Genomic DNA, 24,577 nt, shown 5'->3' with positions numbered 1-24,577 from the left:
CAGTCAAGCAGTGGTATGAATACAATAGTAAATAACATGAAAATGCATAACCGGCTTTCTGGAAGGGCTGCATGCCCCGCCTCCCACCCCTCCCCGCAAGAGGCACTCCCTCGGTCCCTAGGGAATGGGACTCTCCTAGAGTGCAAGATGAGACCTTCCTGGGCGGACGGATGATCCCACATCTCCCTGCTGGAGGGTTTCTTGTACTGTATCTATTCCTGTGTTTTTAATCCTGTGAAAGGTTGGAGGCATGCGAGTCGTGTGGTGCGCTTGTGTGGGAGGACGCAGCAGTGGTGTGTGTGCAGGATGTGCTGCAAGCGCACAGGGAGGAAAAGTGAGAGCAGTAGCCGTGGTGGAGTGGCAGAGCCGCGACTGTAATGCTGGAGACCGGTGCGAGCGGAGTCCCATATGCCTAACTTGTATTGCCCCAACGATGCTCCATTCTAAGCCGTGCGTGCAGTGCACCACGGAGACTGATTTATTGCACAGAAGAGCTGGAGCATGCGCAGAAGAAACCATATGGAAGCTGGTGAGTAACGCATGCGCATGGAGGAGAAGGGAAATAAATCCGAACAAGCAGCGCGAAGCATGCGCATGCGGACCCCGCCTGGCCTTGCGCTAAGGGGAGTTCAATTAGTTATTTGCGGTAACAGAAGTCGAATGAATTTAGACTCTCTGCACTTCCCGTAGTGTGGACTGTACCAAAGCCGGCCGGCCGGGGGGGAGAGGTGCATCGCGGCCAGGCCCGGCCGTTCGCCCAGCGCCTTTGGGCAGACGCAAGCAGTGGCCGGCTGTGTGACTTGAGGCGCACGCAGCGAGGCGGGTGAGTATCCGGCAGGACCCGAGCGCGATGGGGCCGGAGTGTCCGGAGGCTTCCCCCCCACACCCCGCGGTCTGCCGTGCATTGGCGGCGCCGGCGGAGAGACGGGGCTGGGGGCCGCGGCTGGGTAATGGCAGCGCTGTGAGGAGGGGGAGCGGGGCAGGGACTGCAGCCTCGGGACACGGAGGAGGGAGGCCGGCCGGCTCCGCTGACTCAGGCCTCTGCTGCCAGGTAACCCCGCGGTGGAGGCGCCTCTGGCTCCCCAGCGAACGCCGTGGGGAAGCGGAGTGAGGGCTGCCCCGGCTCCGAGGGGGTATGACCTCCTCGCGCACGGCCTGGATCCGCTGGGCCCGTCTCTGGGGGGTATGTTACCGCCGAGCGCATTTGCTGGCGGACTCCTTCCCCTCTCCCCCGGGGTCTGATGGCTGCTCCCCAAAACCCCTGGCCCTCGTGACGGGTTTTGTTCTCCCCACGCTAAGCCCCGCCGGGTTGAGGTCCCGGCCATGTTTGACTCCTTGCACCCGTTCTGAGTTGTTCCTCGCAGGCCCCGAAATCCGCCCCCGGCCCTCGAGGGAATGTTACACCCCCGTCCCCGCCAGTTTCACTTTTGGTTTGGGAGTGAATAATGTGGGTGTGGAGGGGCAGGGAGCCTACTCATTCCGCTGCTGGGCGATTTCGAGGTTGCTGGACTGGCCAACTTAAATCTTTTCGATGTTCCAACTTCAGTAGGCAATGTTTCTCCCCCTGGCTGGCCCCCGCACTCCACCCTTGTGTCTTTTTGTTTTCACAACATATTTATATAGCTGAGAACTATTGGGACCTGCATGTGGTCACACAACCTGCGTTTATCACATTTAATAGCCCCACTCTCATAAATAGCACATATGAGGACGGGAACCAAAGGCTGTTTGCTGCTTCTAATGTACGATGGGGTTAAAGTGTGTCTACCTGTTTCACTAGTGAAACCCCTTGGTGTAGAGTAGACCTGCACTGATGCAGCTTACTTCAGAGCAAGATGCACTAGTTTGTTACTTTTTATAGTAGTGCAGTGTGTCCGCATTGTAGCTACACTTATACACTGAAGTGTTTTTATAACACCCCTTATAAACTAATTAATCCTCAGAAAATTCAGTACGGGTTGTCTATCTAAAAATGTTTTGAAATTATAAAAAGAAATTATGTAAATACTTTGCTGGAGAAAAACTGCAATAATGTATCCATCTCCAATAAGCACTCTATCTCAAGCCAGTTAATATTTTACATTTGTGGGTTTTTTTGTCACAAAGGATCTGAAACTGCTATACAGACTACATATATGCAGCACCACTGAAATACTGCTTCATTGGTCCTGTATGCCTCATGGTGGGGGGCGGGGGGGGAGATAGTTTCTCATGACTGAAAGAAAATTCATTCTTCTGTAGAGATACTCGGAGAGAATTGGGGCAGCAACAAACTGGTGCACAGCATGCCACCCAACCCTGTTGAGGGGATGTGGGGACATGGCAATTAAACCCTGCTCATACAAAAAGTGCCATGGGATCCTTCATACTCTTAAAGAGCAGAGATAACTTCTGCTTAGGTCTCATCAAAAAGTGTTCCCACATATTTTAATATAATTGTGTGATTAATCCTTTTAGATGAAGACCAGTTACTAATTTTTGTTGGTTGCCAAAGACCTGCTTTGTTGTGGTTTGTTTCTTAGTTTCTTTTACTGGTGTTCATCTTCGTTTTGGAAGACATTATCCCTCAAATCTCTCCCCTTCCTGGGATTTATTGTAACTTGTTGCCATTTTTGTCAATTCATGTTAAGAGTAGCAATATATTATCTCTGGATTCTGGAAAATATCTTTTCTTTAAACATAGTAGTGTCCATTTTACAAATGTTTTGAATGTTTCTACGAAACTGAAAATACTAATACATCACTTGGTGTGTGTTAATAGTAATTTTTTTTTTTAGCAGGAAGAAGGCTGCTGTTTTAGAACCTAGGACAGTATCTTGATGTAACTTGGTGTTCTCATCTGTATAAATGTCCAATACTGCTCAGAATCCTACTAAGCTCTCTTTCTTCATGTTATTCTAGTGATGAGTTCCACAAGCCAATTTTTTAAAATATTTCCTTTTATCAGTTCAAAACTTACTGCCTTTAAATTTTATTAAATTTCCCTTTGTTACTGTTGGAGAAGATAAATAGAAGTGCCTCATCTACTGTCTCTTAAATCATGCATTATTTTGTATGCTTTTCCCATCTTCCCGCTTTGTGTCCTCTTCAAACTACACTGACCTAATCTTTGCAGTCTTTATATGCAAGTTTTTCCATGCTTCAGATCACTTTTGTCAGGGATCTCTGAACACCCTCTATTTCTTCTATATCTCTTTTAGAGAAAGTGGCCAATATTTGAATATGGTATACTAAATGAAAGTGTACCATTCTTCTGTATAATGGTATTTGTATTATATAGTCGAACACTTTTTGTCTTTTTCGCTGCCGTTGCATATTGAAAAGAGGTTGACTTATTTTCTTAATTTTATGCATTTGACAGCACTTTGTCAGTTTCAACTATTTTGTTCCTGGCTAGGTGCTCTTTTGTCTCATGCGCAAGCATGCACTTCTGTAGGGGGAATTCATGTGTACAGTCTTTCCTGTATAAGAGTATACCAGTAGCATAAAAAGCTACTCCTGTTCCTGAGTTTGGGACCCAGGGGAGTTGGCTTTTATCTAAAGATATCTGGATCTTTTGCTTCCTTGGTAAGGTGAAGCCTCTCCTATACTACTTCTCAGAATTTTGACCCTTTGAAGCACTGATATTCTACCTTCCTTCTGAGGCCAATTGTCAGTGGCCTTGTTTCTATTGCTTTCAAGCAATCCCTGCTGACCTCAATCTGTTTGGACATTGTATAGAAGCCATATACAGCAACTATGTAATCCACTGGGCTAGGAACCATTCAGTAAGGAAGCAAATTTATTGCCGAAGTAGAGAATGCTACTTAGTTAAGATAGTTTTCAGCCAGTAGAGAAGACTCCAGAAAATACCAACAGCAGTTACTATGTAGTAGGTGAGTGTGCTGACACATGCAGTGAATTCCTAAATGTTACCAGGTTGGTACCCTTCAAGTTGACCAGCTTTGTTACAAATAGAGAGTCATTACTCCTTGAGAAAGGAGACAATTTTTCTCTCTGCAAGACAGTTAAGGTCATTAAACGATAATCCTTTCAAGGCTTCAATGTAAAAAAATGAATAATTTTCCAACAGATCAAGATACATAACAAAGGATGAGCTTTCTGGATGATGATGAACTTTGACTGTTGTTCAAGGTGACTGAATTAAACCTGTTACTGAGTGCCTAAGGATTGTCACTCCAGTATTATAGGAGATCACATTGTAATACTGCAGTGCACAACCCAACATTTTACACTGCACTCCTGACTTAAAGGATGGGCTGCCTCCTTCTGTCCCTCCTTCTCATACAAAAGTTCATAAGTACTAGAGAACCTTGTGTGTTCAAGCAGTGGCAATATGAAGGATTGTGAGGAGGCATCTCTAATTAAGAATGACAACTACAGGTCTTTCTGCTTCTCATGGACCAAGCACTGCAAGTAGCTGAGCTACAGAACGCTGTACTCTTTGGTGTCCATTGACTATTTTTTTAGGTCCTTGAAGGTACTAAATCAGGGGTGGGCAAACCACGGGCTGGATCCGGCCCCTCAGGGCTTTGGATCTGGCTCACGGGATTGCCACCCCCATGGTGCCGCAGGCCCTGCGCCGCTCTCAGAAGCAGTCGGCACCATGTCGGGGGGGTGGAGGGGGGGCAGAGAGCTCTGTGTGTTGCCCTTGCCTCCAGGCACCACCCCCCGCAGCTCCCATTGGCCAGGAATGGGGAACTATGGCCAGTGGGAGCTTCAGGGGAGGTACCTGGAGGTGTGGCAAGGACAGTGCGGGGAGCCCCCCATGGCTGTGCAGGGACATGGTTCCTGCCGTTTCCCAGAGTGGCATGGGGCCAGGGCAGGCAGGGAGCCGCCCTGGATCCACTTTAGGTAAGCAGTGCTGGGCTGGAACCCGAACCCCTCCTGCACCCTGCCCCCCAACTCCCTGATCTGAGCCCCGTCCTGCACTCCGAACCCTTCCTCTGCCCCAGTCCCTTGCCCTGAGCCCAGTCCTGCACACTGCACTCCCTCCCACACCCCTGCCCAGGCCCTGCATACAATTTCCCCATCCAGCTGTGGCCCTCAGCCCAAAAAGTTTGCCCTCCACTGTACTAAATCATGAAGATCTGAAAGTGTCGGGATTCAAATAGAATAAGTACCTGATATGTATATAGAGCTCACAAGCATGATCATCTCAAAGTCTCAAGGGTAGAGTCTGTCCAGTTCACCATCGCTGTTAGGAACTATGTAACAGCATGTGAAGAGCATAAGCCTAACCCTTAACTGAAAGGGATAAGGAAGAAACTTTTTTATCTTACGGGAATAACCATCCCTGCCCATAAACCCATTGTCTGTACAGGGTTTCTTAATTTTTGTTTCTTGCTGCTGCCAGACACAGGATGCTATACTAGCTGGACCACTGGTCTGATCTAGTATGGTAATTCCTGTGTTTTTAAAATTGACGCTCATCGCCTAACCTATGGCTCACTGATTTGATCACAACGCCTGGAGTCAACTTTACCTGGTTTAAGGATTACCAAGTATTCACTAACATAACGTTATTAAAACCATTTGGAAAGAAAGTGTTGCCTAAGCTACTAACACTTGCTCATTCTGTTAGCAGCATATTCTGAAATACATTTCTTCAGTGTGTTACAGTGTTAACCTCCTGCTTATTTTGTGTGTGCATGTGGAAAATATGTATGGTCAGTATAGCAAATTTATACTTGTGTTTTCCAGAAGAATACACAACTTCTTGACAAGCAAAAATGTAGAACTACTTTTTCATTGTTAATCATCAGAGTAAAAGGTAGATGGCTAGAGTTGTGCCTGGTCTGACAAATTTTCATGACAAATATTGGTGGCCTGAGATAGATGTAGGGCACACAATACTAACTTGTTTATACTTTTCGTATATTCAGCATGTTGTACGTCATCTGAGAAACTGTAAGCTCCTTAGGGCAGGGACAATCTTACTTTGTTCAGAAGCAACCAAAGCAAATCATAGCATTATGTGAGAATGTTAAGTTGTAAACATTCCATGTTCCTGTTAAATATACATTATAAAACACTGTTCCATTCAGTTTGGCAGATTTGATGTTACTTTTTAGAAAGCTTAACTTCAGTCTTCATAGACTTGGACTTTGTGTGACCTTTAATGTTAGAATAAGAAGTGCATTTAATTTTTACTTAGGGTCCTTAATTCACAATATTACACCAGTGTACATAGTTATAATATAAAGAGAAAGTTTAAAGGTGATGCTTTTAAAGAAATTAATGTGTGCTTTAAAGGAAGAAGAGTTTCAGGGCTCTATCAGTTACTTTCTAAAAACTCTCTTGAAATGTTCTGTTTGACTGCTTCTTCATGTTTAGGAGGTTGAGACTAACGCTTTTTTTTTTTCCGCCCCCCCTACAGATTAACACTAAATCCCCACAATGTCCCTGAAACCACGAGTAGTTGATTTTGATGAAACATGGAACAAACTTCTAACAACAATTAAAGCCGTTGTAATGTTGGATTATGTTGAAAGAGCGACATGGAATGACCGCTTCTCGTATCCTTTAAACATAATTTCAACTTCATTTTTCTACATATGAATATATTTTAGCACAGAGGCCATCGCAGTTTGTAACACAGTAATGTGAGCTTGCTCCAAAGCCCATCAAAATGAATGAGCTTATTTCATGGACTTCAATGAGTTTTGGATGAGGCGTTGAGAGGAAGACATGGGGTTTTGTACAAAATTACTTGTTTTTCACTGTTTTTGTATAGAAGTGGAAATAATCAAGTCTGAGTTTTTCACATTGATTTCAGCGGGATAAATCTTAGTAGGTGTAATGAGAGCTGTTTTAACTATTTTCTTTCCCTTCCAAAGAGGTATTTGTTTTTGTTGTTAAACTCATTTTATATCAATCTTCCACTACGCTGGAACTGTTCTACGTTCAAAACGTCTATTGGTTGAGACTCCTCCTCCTAAAAGCAAGCTATTTTTAATTGTACACTCAAGTAAAACCACTTATTAGTTCTAAGTATTCTTGATAGCATGCAAAGACACAATTGTTATTACTCAGATCACTTCCTTAATAGTGGCCAAGGCAAAAACTTCTGCAGATTAGCAACTCTCATCCTGCTTTAATACCATTTTATTCTTCTCCAACAGCCAAGGATAAATACAGTTTTTGTTTTCTTAAATATAGCTTGTGGTGATACTCACCCTTCCCTCTTTTACGTATAGTCTTACGATATGAAGGATCTTCTTTTTTTGAGAGAAGCATTGTCGCAACTAAAATAGGCCTCTAGCGTAATGAAGAGACAACCTACTGACTTTTTTTTTGCCTTCATAGGGGAAAGCTGCCTTATGGGGAATAATGGGTGAATTCTAAGCGACTTTTCAGAGACTCACCTGCAGTCTGAATCCTTCTGAGAAGCAGTAATTTTCAGACCTAGGAGTCCACATACTACAGGACAAATTTGATACCTAGCTTTCTACCACATAAGTTTACAAAAAGGGAAGAGCCTTTTGAATCTACATCCCATTTAACAAGCTGTTTGCATTTCAGAGTAGATGGCTTTCTATTGTGTCCCTAAATAATAACATAACATTGAGTTTGTTGCAAGTCCACTTACCACCTCACTTTTGAGGACAACAAGTTTTCTGATGGCTCTTGCATTAGAAACCCTTTTCTAATTGCACGTCTGGAGTCATGACTTCTCACCCTGTCTTTGGGACAGCCAGATTTAAAAAGTCAGACTTGTTACTTCTATAATTTTAAAAAGTCACTAGTGATTTGGTTTTGAAGACTTGATTTTGTCAAATTGTTCTGTTACTCTTTAAGCGCAACTCCTGAAAACCAAAATAAGCTGTTTAAGAACTGCATGTAACAATCTCACAAGGAAGCATAAAGCAAGGCTGTAGCTCTGAGATGTAGAAGTTAGCCAGAATCTTCTTTTTTTAAAAAAATAATTCAAAATACTTGCAAATTTACAGTTATGCACTCCAAGAGCCTGCAAAGGAATAAGATGAGTGTTCCTGCCCTGATAAATCACCCACCACAGCATTATTTATTTATTTTTAAATTGTACATGGGAGCCATTGTTTTAAAAATTCAAGCTGGCAGCATTGCTCATGTTTCAGGAGACGTTGAAATTGTTACTTCATAAATCACTATCTGGAGCTGAATATATATATATTTTTATGTGTTAAAAAATACTGCCTTTTTCCTGTATAACCCCAGTTTGTAACTTTTGTATGAGGAACATGGAGATTATTTTTGAACCATGCATGACCAATTTTGTACTGATCCCCCTTTAGAACTTACTCTGCAGCTGACTGAACATCAGTCAACTAGAGAACACACACTAGCAGACTACCAAAATATGGTTAGTGGAGGCCCTTGATGTAATTCCTAGGACCCCGGTGGTCAAAAACTCTTAACTCCATGTTTAAGAACGTGGCAGCATAGTGACTATTTTGGCATCTTGCAGCTATAGGAGAGGAAGAGATCTTCTTGGAATATCCTCTGCAGCAGGATGAGCTTCTGTAGCTTGTAGTTTCTAAGCAAAGATTGGCTCTTTTTGGAGCTTCTACTAGCTTAAGTAAATTATATACATCAACACAAGTCTCATTAGTGGGTATTCAAAACTTAATGACATTACCAATTTTTTTTCTGTACAGTCAGTGTTACAGTTTATTTCAGATTTGGAACAATCATTTAGTAATTCAGATGCTCTTGCAGTGACACTTTAAAAAATAAAAAGCTAGTTTTAAAAAGCCAGCTTTTTTTTACAAGCTGCATCCCACTCACCTGCTACAACAGCTTCAGATGTCTTGCTTAAATGAACATAGTTTAGTTTTGGAACAACCTTTTTTCGTAAGAGTTCAGATTTTAGATATTTGCAAGGGCTTTAACCTTATACTAACTTGTCTTAAATGTATATGAAGGAAATGTTACACCATTTGCCTTTATTTTTCTTGTCTTTTATTAGACTTCGTAACCTAGAGAAGTAATGTGGCAAAGGCATTTTGAACTGTCGTATTAAAACTCTCTCACTACTTAGCACACTTACTCATTATAGCACTATTGATCAGTCTGATCTGTTTATACCATCAATTTTTAAAATAAACTGCTACAACCAGAAGATGGTTATGAAGAATTGGGGGGAGGAGGAGGAAGTATTTAGTTTTTAATTGTGGTATGGTATTAGAAACCTAATATTTACTGTGAATAACTTAGTATTTATATTGCTACAGAAAAAGGAATCCAATTGATTCTAGACCACATTTTGTAGCAGTGTACACTGCAAAAATGGAGACCTATTTACAGGAGTTGAGATGGAGTTGAGTGGTCAAAGTGGGTGAGTGGTATTTCAATGAGGGATGGTGCTCTCAATGGATGAACCTCATTTCTGGCATTTGCTTCTCCCCTCTAATCCAACAGAGCCTGAGGTTTATTGATCTTCTTTTTATAGGGTTGTCTTTTTATTTAGAACAAGTCTCTTTAAAATGATGACAAAAACAGAATAAATGAGTTTGGGATACCAACTGAATAGTGTTACCTGCCTCTGATAAGGAGCAGCTCACAGACTGTCTCTTTATTTAAAGCATGACTCCTTTTTAGTTACCTTTTGACCTTCAGATTTCCTCTGTCTGCACCTCCACAGAAATAAAATTGTTTTGGCATTATTTCACTGTGCAGCTTTATCACAGTACAGATGCTAGTTTGCTTTTGTTTAAAACTTGTTACTGTAAGTATCTTAACTATTGAGAGTAACTTTTTAATTTAGAATGTTAACGTATTGAACAATTTGGTGTGGCAAAGCTTCTAATCAGTAGCTAGCAGGACACCGGTATTTTTGTCAGATTTTATTGGGGTAAGGTAGCTAACTGCCTTTTTTTATTTCGCACACTGTTTAACAATAAAAGTAAATCTTTAGAAAGATGACGTTCAACAGTGCAGAATAGTGTGGCGTTTTGTTTTTCCTTTAGTCTGTTTCACAATATCCAGATTGACATTTAATTGCAGAATTCCAGGTGCCTTGGCTTTTCACACCTGAATAGTCACTTTTTCAGCCAACCAAATAGACTTGGGGACATCCGAAATAAAGGATACTGTATATAGAATATTTCAATTGGGTATAAAATGCTAGTAGTATTTCCTGCTCTGTTTTCCCCCTAACATTTCACAAAGGATTCTGCAAGAGACTAGAAATCTGGGAGTCTGGATTTACCTTTTGTGTTTTTTTTTTTTTTTTACACTCCCATCTTAATTACACCCTTAAATAGGATGCCAGCATAATTCAGGCTTTCTTCAAGTTGGAGTCTGTTGCATGGACATGGCTGCCAATCTTCAGAATGGGATGTGAGCTTCCCTTGTCAGCTGGTTCCAGATGACTTGCCTGTATAAGAATTCTCTGGAAGTTCTGCTTCTGTCTGATGTGCATCAGTTCAGAGACTTCTGCTACTATGTGATTCTAATCTGGATGGGTTTTTGAACCTTGAGATGTGAGTGTTCAGGAGGATTTGGGGACCTCAGAGATTAGGTTGGTAATATTTATCCACCCTTTCTAGATCCTCTCCTTATCCTGAGACAAGCCTAGTTTTGCATTGCTGGCTCAGGCACAATGCAAGTGACAGCTGCCATTCACAGTGTCACATACATACTCCACATGCTCTTGCAACCTCTTCTCTCTACTTAGGGACATGTGCCAGTTGTGCCTCAACTTATTTGGCCTTAGCCAGCTGTCAGATATAGCGGCTGAAATGAAAGGACAGCTGGCTTCCATTGTTCAAGATAAACCCTTGCATAGTAGAAGCAGGATTCCATTCCATCTCCCAAAAGGACAGGAGAGACCCCAGGACAGAAATGACTAGGCACGTCTTGGTTTGGAAATGGATATTTTTGGGACATATTAACAGGGATTTTTAATCACCCTTTTCTTTCTTAGGGGACTTGCTTTGTGAGGGAAGAGGTATTTCTTTTAGCCAACTGTGAGGACAAGTTTGACCGAGGAATCGCCTCCACTATCTCTAAATTATCTATATGAACTGACCCTTTTTTTGGGAGCCAACAGTCTGAGTATTTCACAGGTTTTTTTCCTCTAATTAAACATAATTTTTTTGCCTTCGATAGAATTATTTTTTTTAATGTCCCACTGCTACTCAGAAGGCTCTTCCACTTCAACCAAGAAAGAAAGTGAGCTTACTCCTGTGCCAGGATGGGGAAGGAAGAACCACAAAAATAAACTTTTTCCTTCTTATTCCTGATACTGTATTCTAGAGAATGCCTGTCTGATTCAGTTACTGTTTGACTCCATTGGCTAGAGAAGCTGCAGATCCAACCTGAGTTAAATACTTTTCTGAAGGGTCAAACAGGAGTTGGTGATACTAGTGCACAAATCGATAAAGAAAATTATTTGCTTACAGTGGGAAGCCCCTGTGAAATTCAAACAGTGCAGGTAGTTGCTTATATTCAGCATGCTTACAGAAGTCAAGAAGTAGTTGAACAGATTCCTCAAGTAGCTATAACTTCAGCTGTAGTTTCTTAGCTAAGTATAAAGTTTATTCCAGCTAAGGGATACTTCTTCCCTAAAGACCGGGAAGAAGAATTCTTCTGGGGAAGAAGTCTAATGCTTTGGCAGGTATTATTCAGGCTTCTGTCAAAACAACTTACTTTAACAGGATAGCCTTGAGTAATGAGTTAAATCTGTCAGGGCAAGAAAATTTAAGTTTAGTACTGAGAGAGAATTCTACTATCTGCATTTCTGGTAGATTTTGCATTTGACGCTATTAAATTCTCTACTTTTGCTAGCGCTTCTAACCTAGGCAGGTGTGCTTGCTTACCTGGAAGGCAGATGAATAAGTCAAGTAGCTTCATCTGTGTTTTATTTTAAAAAAGCTTTTGTTGAGTTATTTGGCCAAAGCAATTATGGCACCTCAGAAGATTTTCTGAGCCTGGAGCTGTAACAAAAGAGAATTTTCCATATGTTGGAAAGGCTTGGAATGATGGGAAGGGGAACTAGGGTTTGAGCCTCTTTAGATCCAACAAAAGCCATTTTGACACCTTCTTATGGCCCTAAAGTAAGGGCAAGACTTTCTATGTATTAAAAATAAACAATCTATCTAATACACACAGGATATGAATTAGGATATGCTGTGGAGCTCCTTTAATCCTGCTCTTCACAACAAACTATCCCCAGCTTTCTCCAGTCTTGTAGTGACATATAGTGTCAACAGCGATCTCTGATTTTTGGAAACTGAGGCACTTAAGTTGTCCAACTGAGAGAGCAGCATTTAAGGGATTTTACTCTGTATTCTTTGTGGTCCCCAGGACGAATGGCGCAGTGAGCAATTCTGGCACTTGAAGGGCACATCTTGCTCATGGAAAATCAGCAAGCTCAGGATGGAAACTGGTTTCTGTCACTTTGTCTATCCAGAATTATTGGTACCCTCATGAGGTTGCTGTGTACTGTGGTGTTCTGTATAAACATCTTGCCTTCGGCCCATGAGGACTCTTCAAGTTTGATTCTCAGAAGCTGGCCACACAGCTCCCTGAAGGAAAAAAAGCTAAAGATTCCACCAAGAGAGATGCATGTGAGTCTATGCAATTTGAGTGCAAAGGGGACCACAAGTCAAAATTTGTCTCCTGTTACCCCGAGTTTGGAACTATCAGATCATAAAAGACCTACAGTCTTGCCTGGACTAAGCACATTTCTTCATCCATGTCAAAATCTTGACTATAGAATAGTAAATAAACAGCAGAATCCTGGGGGCTCTTTTCTTTAGAGACACCACAATCCTTCTCCAGTGGATTCAGTTGCTTGCTTTTATCCAAGAAGGCTCACACTTGGCTCCGCAATAGCGTGGCTAAGCAGTCTGCAGCTTCACCTGGGAGTAAGTGTCTCAATGAATTTTTCACTTTAGTGTCCCAGTGGTGTGTTCCCAAGTTTTGGATCTCTGTGTGTCAAAGATCAATGCGAAGATGTAATTTTTCAAGGACAAGAATGCCAGAGAGTTGGTGTCCTGTTAACCATGTCTAAGCTACCGCCTGTATGCCTGCTTTTTTCCTTCCTCAAGCCAAGGATCTCCCCAGAATCCAAGTGCACAGAACTATTCACTGATCCCCATGCAGGAGGATGTGGTGGTATTCTGTAATGGAGAATTTCAGAGACCACCTCTACCATCGTACTGCTGCACCTTCTGTGTTTGGGTTCCACCCCTGCAACCAAACCCAGCCTGTCTGTTGACAAGAAAAAATAGAGACTACTTTGTCTCCACTATTCTGTTTTCTGTGCTATAGTATTGTGGAAAGTGAGCTACATTTGTATACTGTTTCCCTGGAAAATCAGGGAGCCTGCTGAAAGCTAAGATGTCATATAATCCATTTTCTTCAGGAAGGAATTTCTTTGTGTATGAGTTCAACATGACGGCATAGTGAATGTCCTCAATTTCCCAGAGAAGACCTGCTGTATCCATTCATCCCATGTATCAAGATTTTTCAAACTGGCTAATCCTCACCCTAAGTGATCAACATGGAAATTCATGCTGTTTCTAATATGTCATCCCTATGAATCATTGGCATGGTGCCAACGACACTGTTAAATGATAAATGTGTTTTACCAGGGTTTCCACCCAATAATTTCCTTCCCTCTTTGCATGCTGAGGAGAACCCTTCTTGTAAAGTTTTATATTAATATAATACTCCACACACAGATTACAATTCTTGGCTTCTAAGATGCCAGCTACCACATAAACCCCTTTCTGACTTGTTTGTTTTTGTACTTGCATTTAAAACTAAGAATTACCAGTAGGTTTGGAAAATTTATTTGAAACTTCTTTGTATATTTTTTTATTGGTGTTGAATGAGAAAATGGCTTGCCTGCTGTCCATCTCCTTTTAAACTTTTAGCAGGCATGCAAACATGCCATCCTAAACTTAATGTAGTACATGATTAGAGGAAGATGGGTCATGTGTGCTATCTTGCAGTTGATATAATCTTTTGTATGCAAAGGTTTATTTCTAAGATACTGTACTTCTAGCAGGGATGATTACATAAACTTAGTAAAATGGATCAGCATGAATGGGTTTTTCATTTTTTTTTCTTTTGCCTTTCTACTTTTCAAAGGTTACTAAGCAATACATACTAAAAAAAATTGCCTAGTGACCCTAGTATCTGTAAAGGAATCTTTATTCTAAAATGTATATTGTTTCCTTGACCAAGTGATAAATTGTTGAGAAATTACCTTTTCTAGTCAACTTTCCCAACTACAAGCTTTGTGCTTGCTTCACACTTAACTAAGCAAGTCATAAGAGCAAAAGTGGATCCATTCTTCAGTGTCAGTTTCTCTCCATACCCCAAAAATAGCAAGCATAAAAATTCTAATATACTCATAATTCTATATAGGATGGGGATGATTTTTGGCAAATAAAAAGCATCTATTTTGGTTGAGAGTGAAAAATAATTCTTCAGTTTTTGAAATTACCTAAATTTTTTATTTTAAAAGGTCACAGCTTCAGAAACCAGGGAAGTTATATTTCTCACAGAGCAAGGTAAATACTTGTCAAAAATCCATCAACTTTATTGTTTAGTTTCCACTACAAAAGACTTCTTTTACTAATACAGTTGTTAAATACTAGGATTCCAAAACCTATATAAATTGATTTTTCTTAGTATGTGTGGTGGTAATTCACTAAGTTCATAGATCTCTAAAAATGCAATGAAGTGGTAACTTAAGACCATATGCTTTTAGTAAAGCTAATGATGCAAGACTTTAAAAAGTGTGCCTAAATTCATCCTTAGACAATAAGGGACCGAATTTTAAACAGTGCTGAGCACTGAATTGTTGGGCGCCCAGCACTTTGAAAACCAGGCTATTTTTTAGGTGTCTAAATGTGTACTTTGGCCAAGGTGTTTTAAAACAGTGTGCCTAATGTCTTACTGTTCGAAGAAATGGTATCCAAAGAAGTATTGTGCATACACCTGTGTGACACACTATAACTCTGATTTATCCAAAATGTGAAAAACATAAGTATAACCTTAAATTTACAAAACCTGTTTAAAGAACCTTTTAAACCTTGACTTCAAACTCAGGGACATTTATGCTTTATGTGTGGCCTATCCAGAACCTCTTGGAGAAAGACTTTATACCGAGACTAAATTTTTTTTGGAAAATCATGTACGCCATTTGCACAAGGTAACTATTATATGACTAAAAATATGCATGTTTTGTCACTGTACTTTAAAAAGAAATTCTGCAAGTCCTATGTGGATAGATGTAGCTGACAAGAGTACATATTCTTGCTGCTTTCACTACTCCTTAAAGGGAGTATAAAACATGGTCTCATAACCCAAAAGTGGTACAGTTTGTTACATTTTGTTGGCTTGAGGGGGATTGTAAATGTGTTTAGTGTGACTGGATAACTTCAACTATAATTATTTAAATAGTTTTCCAAAAGCCGCTTATACTTCTTTATTGTTTACTGGTAAAAAAGTTGAAAAAAGGAGGGAGGGGAGAGGATGGGGAAGCAGAAAATTAGATTACCAAAGCATTGTCCAGCTGAGTATTTGCATTATAAACATGTACTAATGAGGATATTTCAGCAATTCTATTTTTGTCATTCATATACCCATTGACTCAATCAAACTATATTTTTTCCAGCATGTAGTATAAATCAAGTTTCCATGAAATAGGGACTGTCTCAGTTTGTCTTTATGGCTTGAAGTACACTACTGAAACTCATAGTAATCGATTGACTCTGTTATGCTGTCAGAATTGTAATATACTGCACGTGCATAGGTACACGATATTTTGCCATTACATTTGGAAGTGAACATTTACAATATGGCATGTTTTTTCCTTCATAGCGTGTTCTGGAATCTGAAGAACAAGTACTGGTTATGTATCATAGATACTGGGAAGAATACAGTAAAGGGGCCGACTACATGGACTGTTTATACAGGTAAATTTTGCTAACAAGTTTTTCAGCAGTGTAACTGGAGGTTACTGGAGTAAGGAAGTTTTTGAGAATAATTTGTACAGAGTTGACTAAAGGATGCTGTAGAAGATGAGATTGCTCACCTAATATGGTGGTAGCTTTAGCCATGGTTAGAATATGGCCCAGATCATTAATGACTACTGTGTTATTATTTGATGGTCTATATGAAATAGGATCGTGATCTCAATTAATGTTTAGTGCAATGGTTCCCAAACTGTGGGGATGGTCTAGTGATGATGTGTGGAACACATGCTAGTGGTCCACAAAAAGTTAGCTGGCTAAATTGTGCCAACTCCGTTTTCCGTTTCTACATGCTATGTGCATTAAAGATAGGAGGGAGTTCTTTGTAGCTCCAAAGCTTCTCTCTTACCCACAGAAGTTGGTCCAATAAAAGATATTACCTCACCCACCTTATCTCTCTGTAGTTCAGTAACCTTGTTGTATGTAAGAATTGTTCAAGTGATGCAATTTCTATCCTTGGTGCAAATAGAATCTGATCTTGCAGGCAAGGCCTTTTTGAATAGCAGTGCCCTTCCTTTGGGTTGGCACCTGCACGCTGAATGGCCTCTTGATTCTTGTAGCGAAAGGCATACAGGACAGTGAGGCCTCAACCATCGCTCAGTTCCTTCTTACTGCCTGTGACTGCAAGATGGAGCATTGGCAGCATCTACATCCTTTGCTTCTAGGGATTAGGCTATTACTTTAGTACCTTTTTAGGTAGCTTAGAGTAGTTATTGGGCTAGATTTGTTAGGTTTCATTTTTGCCCACTGACCTTCAAAATAAAACCCCTTTATGGATAGCTGTTTTCTTTCCATGCATGCAAAGCAGCATGAGTGAATGAGACCCCCTAGGAGAAGTGGGTGGAAAGAACAGGAAAAGCCAAGTTAATACTGATGTTCTTACTCTATATTATGTAAAACTTTAAATTTGACACTTCATTGATTTTTTTGGACGTGTATAAGCTTCACAAGTTTGTTTGTGAGGACTATATACCATCATGTCTCACTTAAAAATCCTGCTTTTCTCAAGGTTTTTTCTAAATTACTTGTATAGTGAGAACGCCATATGAAAATAAAAATGTTATCTTCAGTTTCTGGTATAAAGGTTGAAACCTGTATAGTTTCCAAAGAACTTGTTGGATGAAGATTCTAGGTTTGCAATACAGCATTCCGGTTTTATATACATAAAATTTGCTTTTCCTGTTCTTTCTACTCAAAGGGTTTATTTGAACTGATAGACTTGGTGCCAATTGATTCAGCTAAGGGAGTGGCTCCTTTCCAAACATGCCTAGAAAGAAATTTAGTTTATGCTGTGAGAGGAAGAAAAGGATGCAATCTTCTCTCCTTTGAACTTGTTTGATTCCCAGTCTTTGCTTTGTTTTTTTTGTCTTGCGGTAGTGCCTAGAGGCCCCAGTTGAGGATCAGACCCATTGTGGTACACACACTGCAACATAGCAAAAAGATTATCCATGCCCCAAGATGTTATAATTTAAATATAAGACAAGATACCAGGCGGATATGACAAATAGTTGACTTAAGCACACGATAACATACTGATCATAATCCTCAACTGATAAGCAGCAGTTACATCTCTCCAGCTGTCTAATTGTCAATTGTTTTATAGGCATCATGGCAGAAGTATAATAAGGAGAAATTTGAAGGGCAATGCAGTGGCTTTAAAGGTAGCATGCATGAAAGAGTGAAGAGCTGATTGAAAAGTTGGATAAAGGGAACAGTGTTGGGGTAGGAATGATGCTGGGGGTGGAGTAGAGCTGGAATTTGGTGCTTGCTCCTTGTGTGGGCTGGCACAGGTCCCGCTGCGTGCCTCCCCAAATAGTCCTTGGGGATGAGGGGGCCACAGTTTGGGGATCACTGCTCTACTCACTGTTGTAGCCTAAGTATTTATTTAAACTGACTCAGCATGTCTCATTCCCTAGACCTTTAGTCTTACCTATATTGCTTTCAAGCTTAGGCTTTGGCAAAATTGGAATTCACCCCTATAATGACTAGAAGATAGAGCTGCTAGCCACTGAAATTTTACATTGATAGATACTAGCAGTTTCAGAAGCCCTTAGTGGGCATGATCAATAGTGGGTAAACGTAGCATATGAGGGGCATTAGTTGCAGTGCATTGAGGTCTCTTCCAACCCTGATATTCTATGATTGTTAAATGGTGTATTCTTATTGAAGGCATTTTCAAAATCCGCAGGTGGTGTTACGCAATACATGTGCAGCGAGGGCCTGTGTCTGCAAAGAGTTACAAGTGTGCATATAGTTACTCCTGTGTGAACTCTGTACAGGAGTATTTAGGTGCATAGTCCTAACTATTTGCAGAATTACTCCCTACGTACATTGTGGTGCATGTTAACGTGGTGTTCGTCACATAAATACCAATCCATTACACATTGACACTAATCCTAATTCAAAAATTCATATGAATAAAAATCCACTTGTATTGTGTAATATATAAATTGGATTTCACTGACGCTGTTTTGCGTAATTTTTCTGGGAGTGTTCCATTTTTGAACAAGTGTGGAGTTAAACTAGGACTACAGATGTTAGAGCCATTCCAGCCCCTTGGGTAGTGTGTCTTTCTGGCATATGTGTGATTTAGTCGCTTGTGATGACTGTGGTTTACACATGTTGGATCACGGGTTTTTGTAAGAGACGCTTTGTGTAAATGTAGTATATATTACTTAGAGGGTTAAAAATGTACAGGTTTATCTGAATTACAATATCTGAGTAGTCCACCTGCCAACAATGAGAACCAGTTTTGTAATTAGATGAAGCTATATTTTTATCCTTTAAAATTCAGGGCCAGCAATACTGGCCCTAATTTTTATTCCTGCTTTGCAAATAATATTGTGGAGTTGAAGAACTTTCAGCTAAGAAGGAATTTTTATGTCCATATTTTATGTGTTTAAGCATTTGAAAAGAAAATGTTGCAACTTTCACTGTAGTATTGGGGATGCTACTGCTCTTGGAGTATGAGATATGTAAAAACGATTCAGAGAGCCACATGGCAGTTTTTTTGTACTTCACTGGCTAATTCAAAAAAATTCCCATTAGCTACAAGAAAACTAGCAGATCAGTGGATATTATGGACATAAGTATTGTATGAATAAGGAAACTATGGGGCATGAATCACATTACATTTAGTACATTCTTGTCTAAAGCTTCCTGATAAAGACACTTTAAAAAGCCTGAATAATGTAAAATAAATACTAAAGATAAGGGGTTTTTTTTTTTGTATTAGTGGTAAGAAAATTAATGTTCTTTACATAATGCTTCATGAAAGTAAAATCAGCTGAACACTGTCATTCTTTCGTTTCTTTTAATCTTTTAGATACAGTCTAGTAGTGACATGTCTTTAATCTAGGTTGTGAATCTTAAATTGTTTGGCTGTTAAAACTAAGTAACGCAAAGATTTTAAGATCCTAGAGGTATCTGTGCTAAAATAATAAAGTAATGTCTCCTATCTATTTGTTGGTCCTCTTCAAATTAACACAGAACTCTCTTCTAAATGTCATTAAGATTTGATACATTAAAGTATTGTACAAAATGCTTGGTGGGGGAAAAAACTGATAACATAATTGTCACTGAGTAGATGAGTAAGGAGTTACTCATAACTTTTTTATCTCAATGTTGCTGAACATGTTTTGATTTCCCTATTAAAAACAAGTCTGAACTCCATTTCAAAATAGGATTCTATTATCAAGATTAAATTTATGATACATAACCACCTTTATAGCTATCTTTCCCATAGATCTTTCTTTGTTGTAGTAGTACCTAAGGAACAAGCCTGGCCCATTATGCTCTTCACTATACAAACATTATAAATGACCCTTCCTTTCCCAAGCAATAGAATTAATTTGCTAAAAATGGTATAAAGGAATATTTGACCTTGAATAAATTTCTGTTTTAGAATTCTGATGTGCCAGAATCTCCTAGTTGAGGTCCATGATTACAATTCTGGTAATTCAGCTGGCCAACATAAGAGCTAAATGAGGAACCAAGTTAAACATTGTAGCTTATTTCTGTTGTGGTTCTCATACATGCTTTCCCCAGTGGCTTTAATGGTGTGAGTTTCTGCTATGTACTGTGCTTTTAGTTCCAAAACTGCCCACTTTCCATCTGCCAAAAAACATCCTCTTACCCTTGGAATTTCTTAAAATGACTCTCCATTGTAGGCACAGCAAATGGTCTATGTGAATGTTTACTATGTTAATACATAACCTTTTTATTTCTCTAGTCTTACTTGCTCCACTCTAATCTCTTTAGGGAATAACTTTCTATACATGAGGCATCTTGTCACCACTTCAGAAGTTAATTCCTTGAATGTCTATATGTCACCTGATAGCATTAATTCAATTCTATGCATGAATTATTTCAGTCTGCTGCTATAGTTGGATTTGAAAACTTGGCTCTCTGAGTTCTGAATTGCTTCCACTTATCGGGAGTGAAAGGTGAACAAGGGGAATTGATACTTGTATCTACTGAATATGAGCAGAGTTTTGTTTTATTAAAAATGTCACTAGCATTAAAGACTTGACATTCATGATGCACTCTCGCTGTAAGCTCTTCAAAAGAGTCTACTTCTGTGTATAGTGTGTAGTCCAGAGGGGTCTAGTATTGTTCCATTTTACTTGTATGCTGACGTTGGAGTCTCAAGATCACTGGCTGTAATGCTACTTGTAGCGCTTTTGATAATAAGTGAACTCTGATTATATTAATAAATATTCACAAAGCTCTGACGGCTAGTTATCCCTATCTTACAGAGCTGTAAACTTAAACAGAAGTTGTGAATTGACCAAGGCTATAGACTGAATTAGTGACAGAGGCATAATTAGAAAGTAGGACGTTGTTTTCTACAGCGGCTCATGCCAGTTGAGCATGCATGGTACCAGATACTGTTGGCCATTAGATTCTCTTCTTCCCCCCCCGCCCCCCCAAAAAAAAAAAACCACAAACAAAAAAAACACATCTGGTATGATTTTATCCAGTTTGAAACTTTGGTATTAACGGATACTGTCAGTTGAGTTAAGCTTGTGTGCTTCTGTTAACTGATCCTAGTTTTGAATGTCAGGGACTGGAGACACCATTCTCAGTGAAAAATCTTTGACTCCAGAATAGTCTTCCTTTAAGCCATGTCTACACTGTCAAGCTTACAGTGGCACAGCTGTACCAATACAGCTGTGCCACTGTAAGATTGCTCATGTAGCCACGTTCTGCCGACAGGGGAGAGCATTCCCACAACATAGTGCTACGCACACGAGCACTTAAGCAGGCAAAATTTATGTCACTGTAGGTGTTTCTCACACCAATGAGCAACGTAAGTTTTGCCAACATAAGTGGAAGTGTAGACATAGTCTTTGACTTACTGGGCCCGATACAAGGTTGTTCCTGTATTTATAGGTAAACCTATTTTATTACCTTCAGTGTTAAACTATTTCCTTTAAATCTAAAATGTCTTGTGTGCTCTAGCCCAATAGGCTATTTCCCCATTATTTTTTTGAAGTCTCAGTTTTTAGGAAAGTTTTAGGTGTCCCCTCAGACTTTTACAACTGCGGTTTTCCTATATCAGGGTGTCGGATGGACAGTGGGGAGATTTTTGGTTTGACTTCTAATTTGTGGTATTTTCACCCTAAGGCTTATATGGATGCACTTTTAAAAATTTTTTTTTTAACAAAGGCAAAGAAATAGCACAGTGGTTCCCAAACTGGGCTTCATGAACTCCCATGTTACAGGAGGTTCCATAGGGACCCTGGGCAGTACGAAGCCAGCAGTTCGGACCCTTGGGAACTTCCAAGAGCTAAGCAGATCAAAGCAAGCATATCTATCTGACTGAGGAGATTTAAACTTGAAGATTCCTCTTACAAAATAGAAAGAGAGGTGGATATTTTTTTGCTGTTTTTAAAATTAAATATGCTGCTAGTGTTTTTAAATTATTATGAAGAACAAGTTTAAGCTTTATGTGCGTTGTTCTCCTGGACTGCTCAAGACTTGCATGCTTGTGTAGGAGGAACTCTTTGAGTTGGTTTCTTAAGTAACTTCATGCTGTTTCACATCTGATACTCCTTGATGCAACATAGGAGCCAGAGGTGCCAGTATGTGGGGGTGATGAGGATCATGTGGCCTCCATGGGCCCCCCCACTTTTCCAGCAGAGTGCATGGGGACTTCAGTCCCGTGCCCCTTTTTACTACTGGCTCCTCTGACAGGAGCCTTGTTTTATAACCGGCTTAATCAAAAGTGATACAAGCTACAAAAGTGAGATCTTGGAAGAGTGTTACTGTTTTCATAATGTAATAAAAACACTGTAATGATTGATAATGTATAATGTCATAAAAACAAACTTTGTATTGCCAAGATCACTGCTTTATAATTTATGCTGAGGTAAGGGAGAATATCGATCAAACTATTCATTTTTTTAGAATAGCAGCCGTGTTAGTCTGTATTCGCAAAAAGAAACTGAGTACTTGTGGCACCTTAGAGACTAACAAGTTTATTTGAGGATAAGCTTTTGTGATCCGATGAAGTGAGCTGTAGCTCACGAAAGCTTATGCTCAAATAAACTTGTTAGTCTCTAAGGTGCCACAAGTACTCCTTTCCTTTATTCATTTTTAGGAAGGGGTTCACGAGACTTCATTTTAATGAAAGGGGTTCGCAGGTGGTTAATGTTTGGGAACCACTGAAATAGCATGGAATCCTTCTAACTTTTGGTAATGCTGTTATCTGAAATAAGTGATTGTGCTTGGAATTTTATATTTGAGGGTTCATGTTAGTGGTTCTCAAACTTTTTACCATGAGATTATACTTCTATCAGAGCAGACAAGCTCAGGTCATGGATTCATTTTAGTTTACATTACACTAAACTCATATGAAAACCGACATAAAAGAATAAAAATAAAAATCTGTGTTATACAGTTACAATAGCTTTCACATTGATCTGTTTCCTTGAGGTAGATGAGCTTGTTTTTCTGTGCCCAATTTCTTTGGGGGTGGAAATGTTGACCCAAATTGAATCGTGACCAAGCCACCAGGCTAAAAATAGTGTTTGCAGGGAGCCTGTGTCTGTCTAGAACATAAGAATATTGCCAGAGGATGTTGTGAAGGCCAAGACTATAACAGAGTTCAAAAAAGAACTAGATACATTTTATGGACGGTAGGTCCATCAATGGCCATTAGCCAGGATTGGCAGGGATGGTGTTCCTAGCTTACCGGTTCTCAACTCCTGGACCATGTGCAACCCAGTTAGCACACAATTGTGGCCCAGCTCAGCTGTGCTAAAGGCCGGCCCGCATGGCGGGGTCCAGGTTTCCGGCAGCTCAGTGGGGTCTTGGCTATCCAGCGCAGCAGGGTCCGGGGAAGAGGCTGCCTTGCCCCTGCAGCCCAGGTAACGCATATGTGGCCCACAGTGACAAATAAGTTGAGAACCACTGCCCTAGCCTTGGTTTGCCAGAAGCTGGGAAGGGATGGCAAGGGATGGATCATTGGATGAATACCTGCTCTGTTCATTCCCTCTGCGGTGACTGGCATTGGCCACTGCCAGAGGACAAGATGCTGGGCTAGATGGACCTTTGGTCTGACCTAGTATGCCCCGTTATGTTCAGTAATTGGAAGTTGAAGCTAGACCATTTCAGACTGGAAATAAGGTATACATTTTTACTAGTGAGAATAATTAACATTGGAACAATTTACCAAGGGTTGTGATGGATTCTCCATCACTGGCCATTTTAAAGCAAGAGTGTATGGTTTTTCTACAAGGTATGGCCTAGGACTGACTTTGGGGAAGTTCTATGGCCCTGTAATAGAAGAGGTCAGACTAGATAACGGTGGTCTCTTCTTGCCTTGGACTCCATGAAAATGTTCCTGCCTGGACAGGACCACCATCCCTCTGCTGCCTGATAACCCACAGTTGTGATTTTGAGTGGAGGAGGAGGAGGAGAGTATCGCTGTTTATAGTGTCAAAGCTACAGTTGCCACCAGACTGCTGGTGTATCGCTGGATAGGAAACCTTGCTCAGATCCTGCTACCCTGCTTAGATGAATGAGACCTACCAATTGGAGCTGGAACAGGCATACAGGAACTATAAAAGAAAATGTCATACAGCATTTTACCTTGTCTTAATTTCAAGACTGTAAATTAAAGAGGCAGGTATCAAGACCTACAGAACCCGTGTACCTATTTTGAACTACAGTTTCCCCTCTCAGGGAGTGGCGGATTATTACAGAAGGGAATGTTTACCTCCGAAAGGATCTGTCCAACACACTACTTGCTTTTTTCCCCTCTACAGTACTGTTAGGACCTTAACTGCACAATGGACACAATAAACCACTTTTTTTACTTACCCTGCACTTTGAAGAGCACATGGTCCATGTGTTGTCATTGATGATAATATTGTATTTCTTTGATGTGAAGAAAAATAGAAAATTTACTTTCTTGAAATGAGTGTGGACATGCTGTTTCAGTAGTGGTCTCCCTAATACCATGTACAATGGTAAATATTACGTATTTACTTTTGATATTCCCATTTATTCAACCAAGACTTGTAGTTGTCCTTTTATCATAGCATTACACCTCCTGGCTTATATTCTGTTGGTTATCTATAATTCCTAAATCC

At 40.2% G+C, this 24,577-nt stretch overlaps 1 protein-coding gene and 1 long non-coding RNA gene across 6 annotated transcripts in view; both read left to right on the top strand.

The window, feature by feature from the left end:
* Positions 1-297: 297 nt before the first annotated feature.
* The window catches only part of CUL2 (cullin 2), an 86,912-nt gene continuing 62,632 nt past the window's right edge, over positions 298-24,577 (top strand). Inside the window, exons 1-4 of one of the 4 annotated variants that reach the window (XM_048837703.2) lie at positions 298-529; positions 6,380-6,518; positions 15,052-15,154; positions 15,826-15,920. In XM_048837703.2, the coding sequence (XP_048693660.1) occupies positions 6,400-6,518; positions 15,052-15,154; positions 15,826-15,920 (317 nt within the window). In that variant the 5' untranslated portion in view covers positions 298-529; positions 6,380-6,399. Of the gene's footprint in view, positions 530-623; positions 824-928; positions 1,052-1,164; positions 1,184-6,379; positions 6,519-15,051; positions 15,155-15,825; positions 15,921-24,577 lie in introns of those variants that run through there. The other 3 variants (XM_048837700.2, XM_048837701.2, XM_048837705.1) reach the window with 3 other exon arrangements.
* LOC125631284 (uncharacterized) lies at positions 6,528-14,568 on the top strand. Of its 2 annotated transcripts, none has more exons than XR_007354904.2 (3): positions 6,528-10,466; positions 12,292-12,854; positions 14,465-14,568. It is a non-coding gene; the product is annotated as an uncharacterized LOC125631284 (long non-coding RNA). The 2 variants fall into 2 exon arrangements; XR_007354905.2 differs by lacking the exon at positions 14,465-14,568 and having other exon boundaries at positions 6,528-9,319; positions 10,248-10,466; positions 12,292-14,051.

This window comes from Caretta caretta, chromosome 2 (assembly GCF_965140235.1).
Source record: "Caretta caretta isolate rCarCar2 chromosome 2, rCarCar1.hap1, whole genome shotgun sequence".
NCBI lineage: Eukaryota > Metazoa > Chordata > Testudines > Cheloniidae > Caretta > Caretta caretta.
This window is presented reverse-complemented; position numbering and strand designations above follow the sequence as displayed.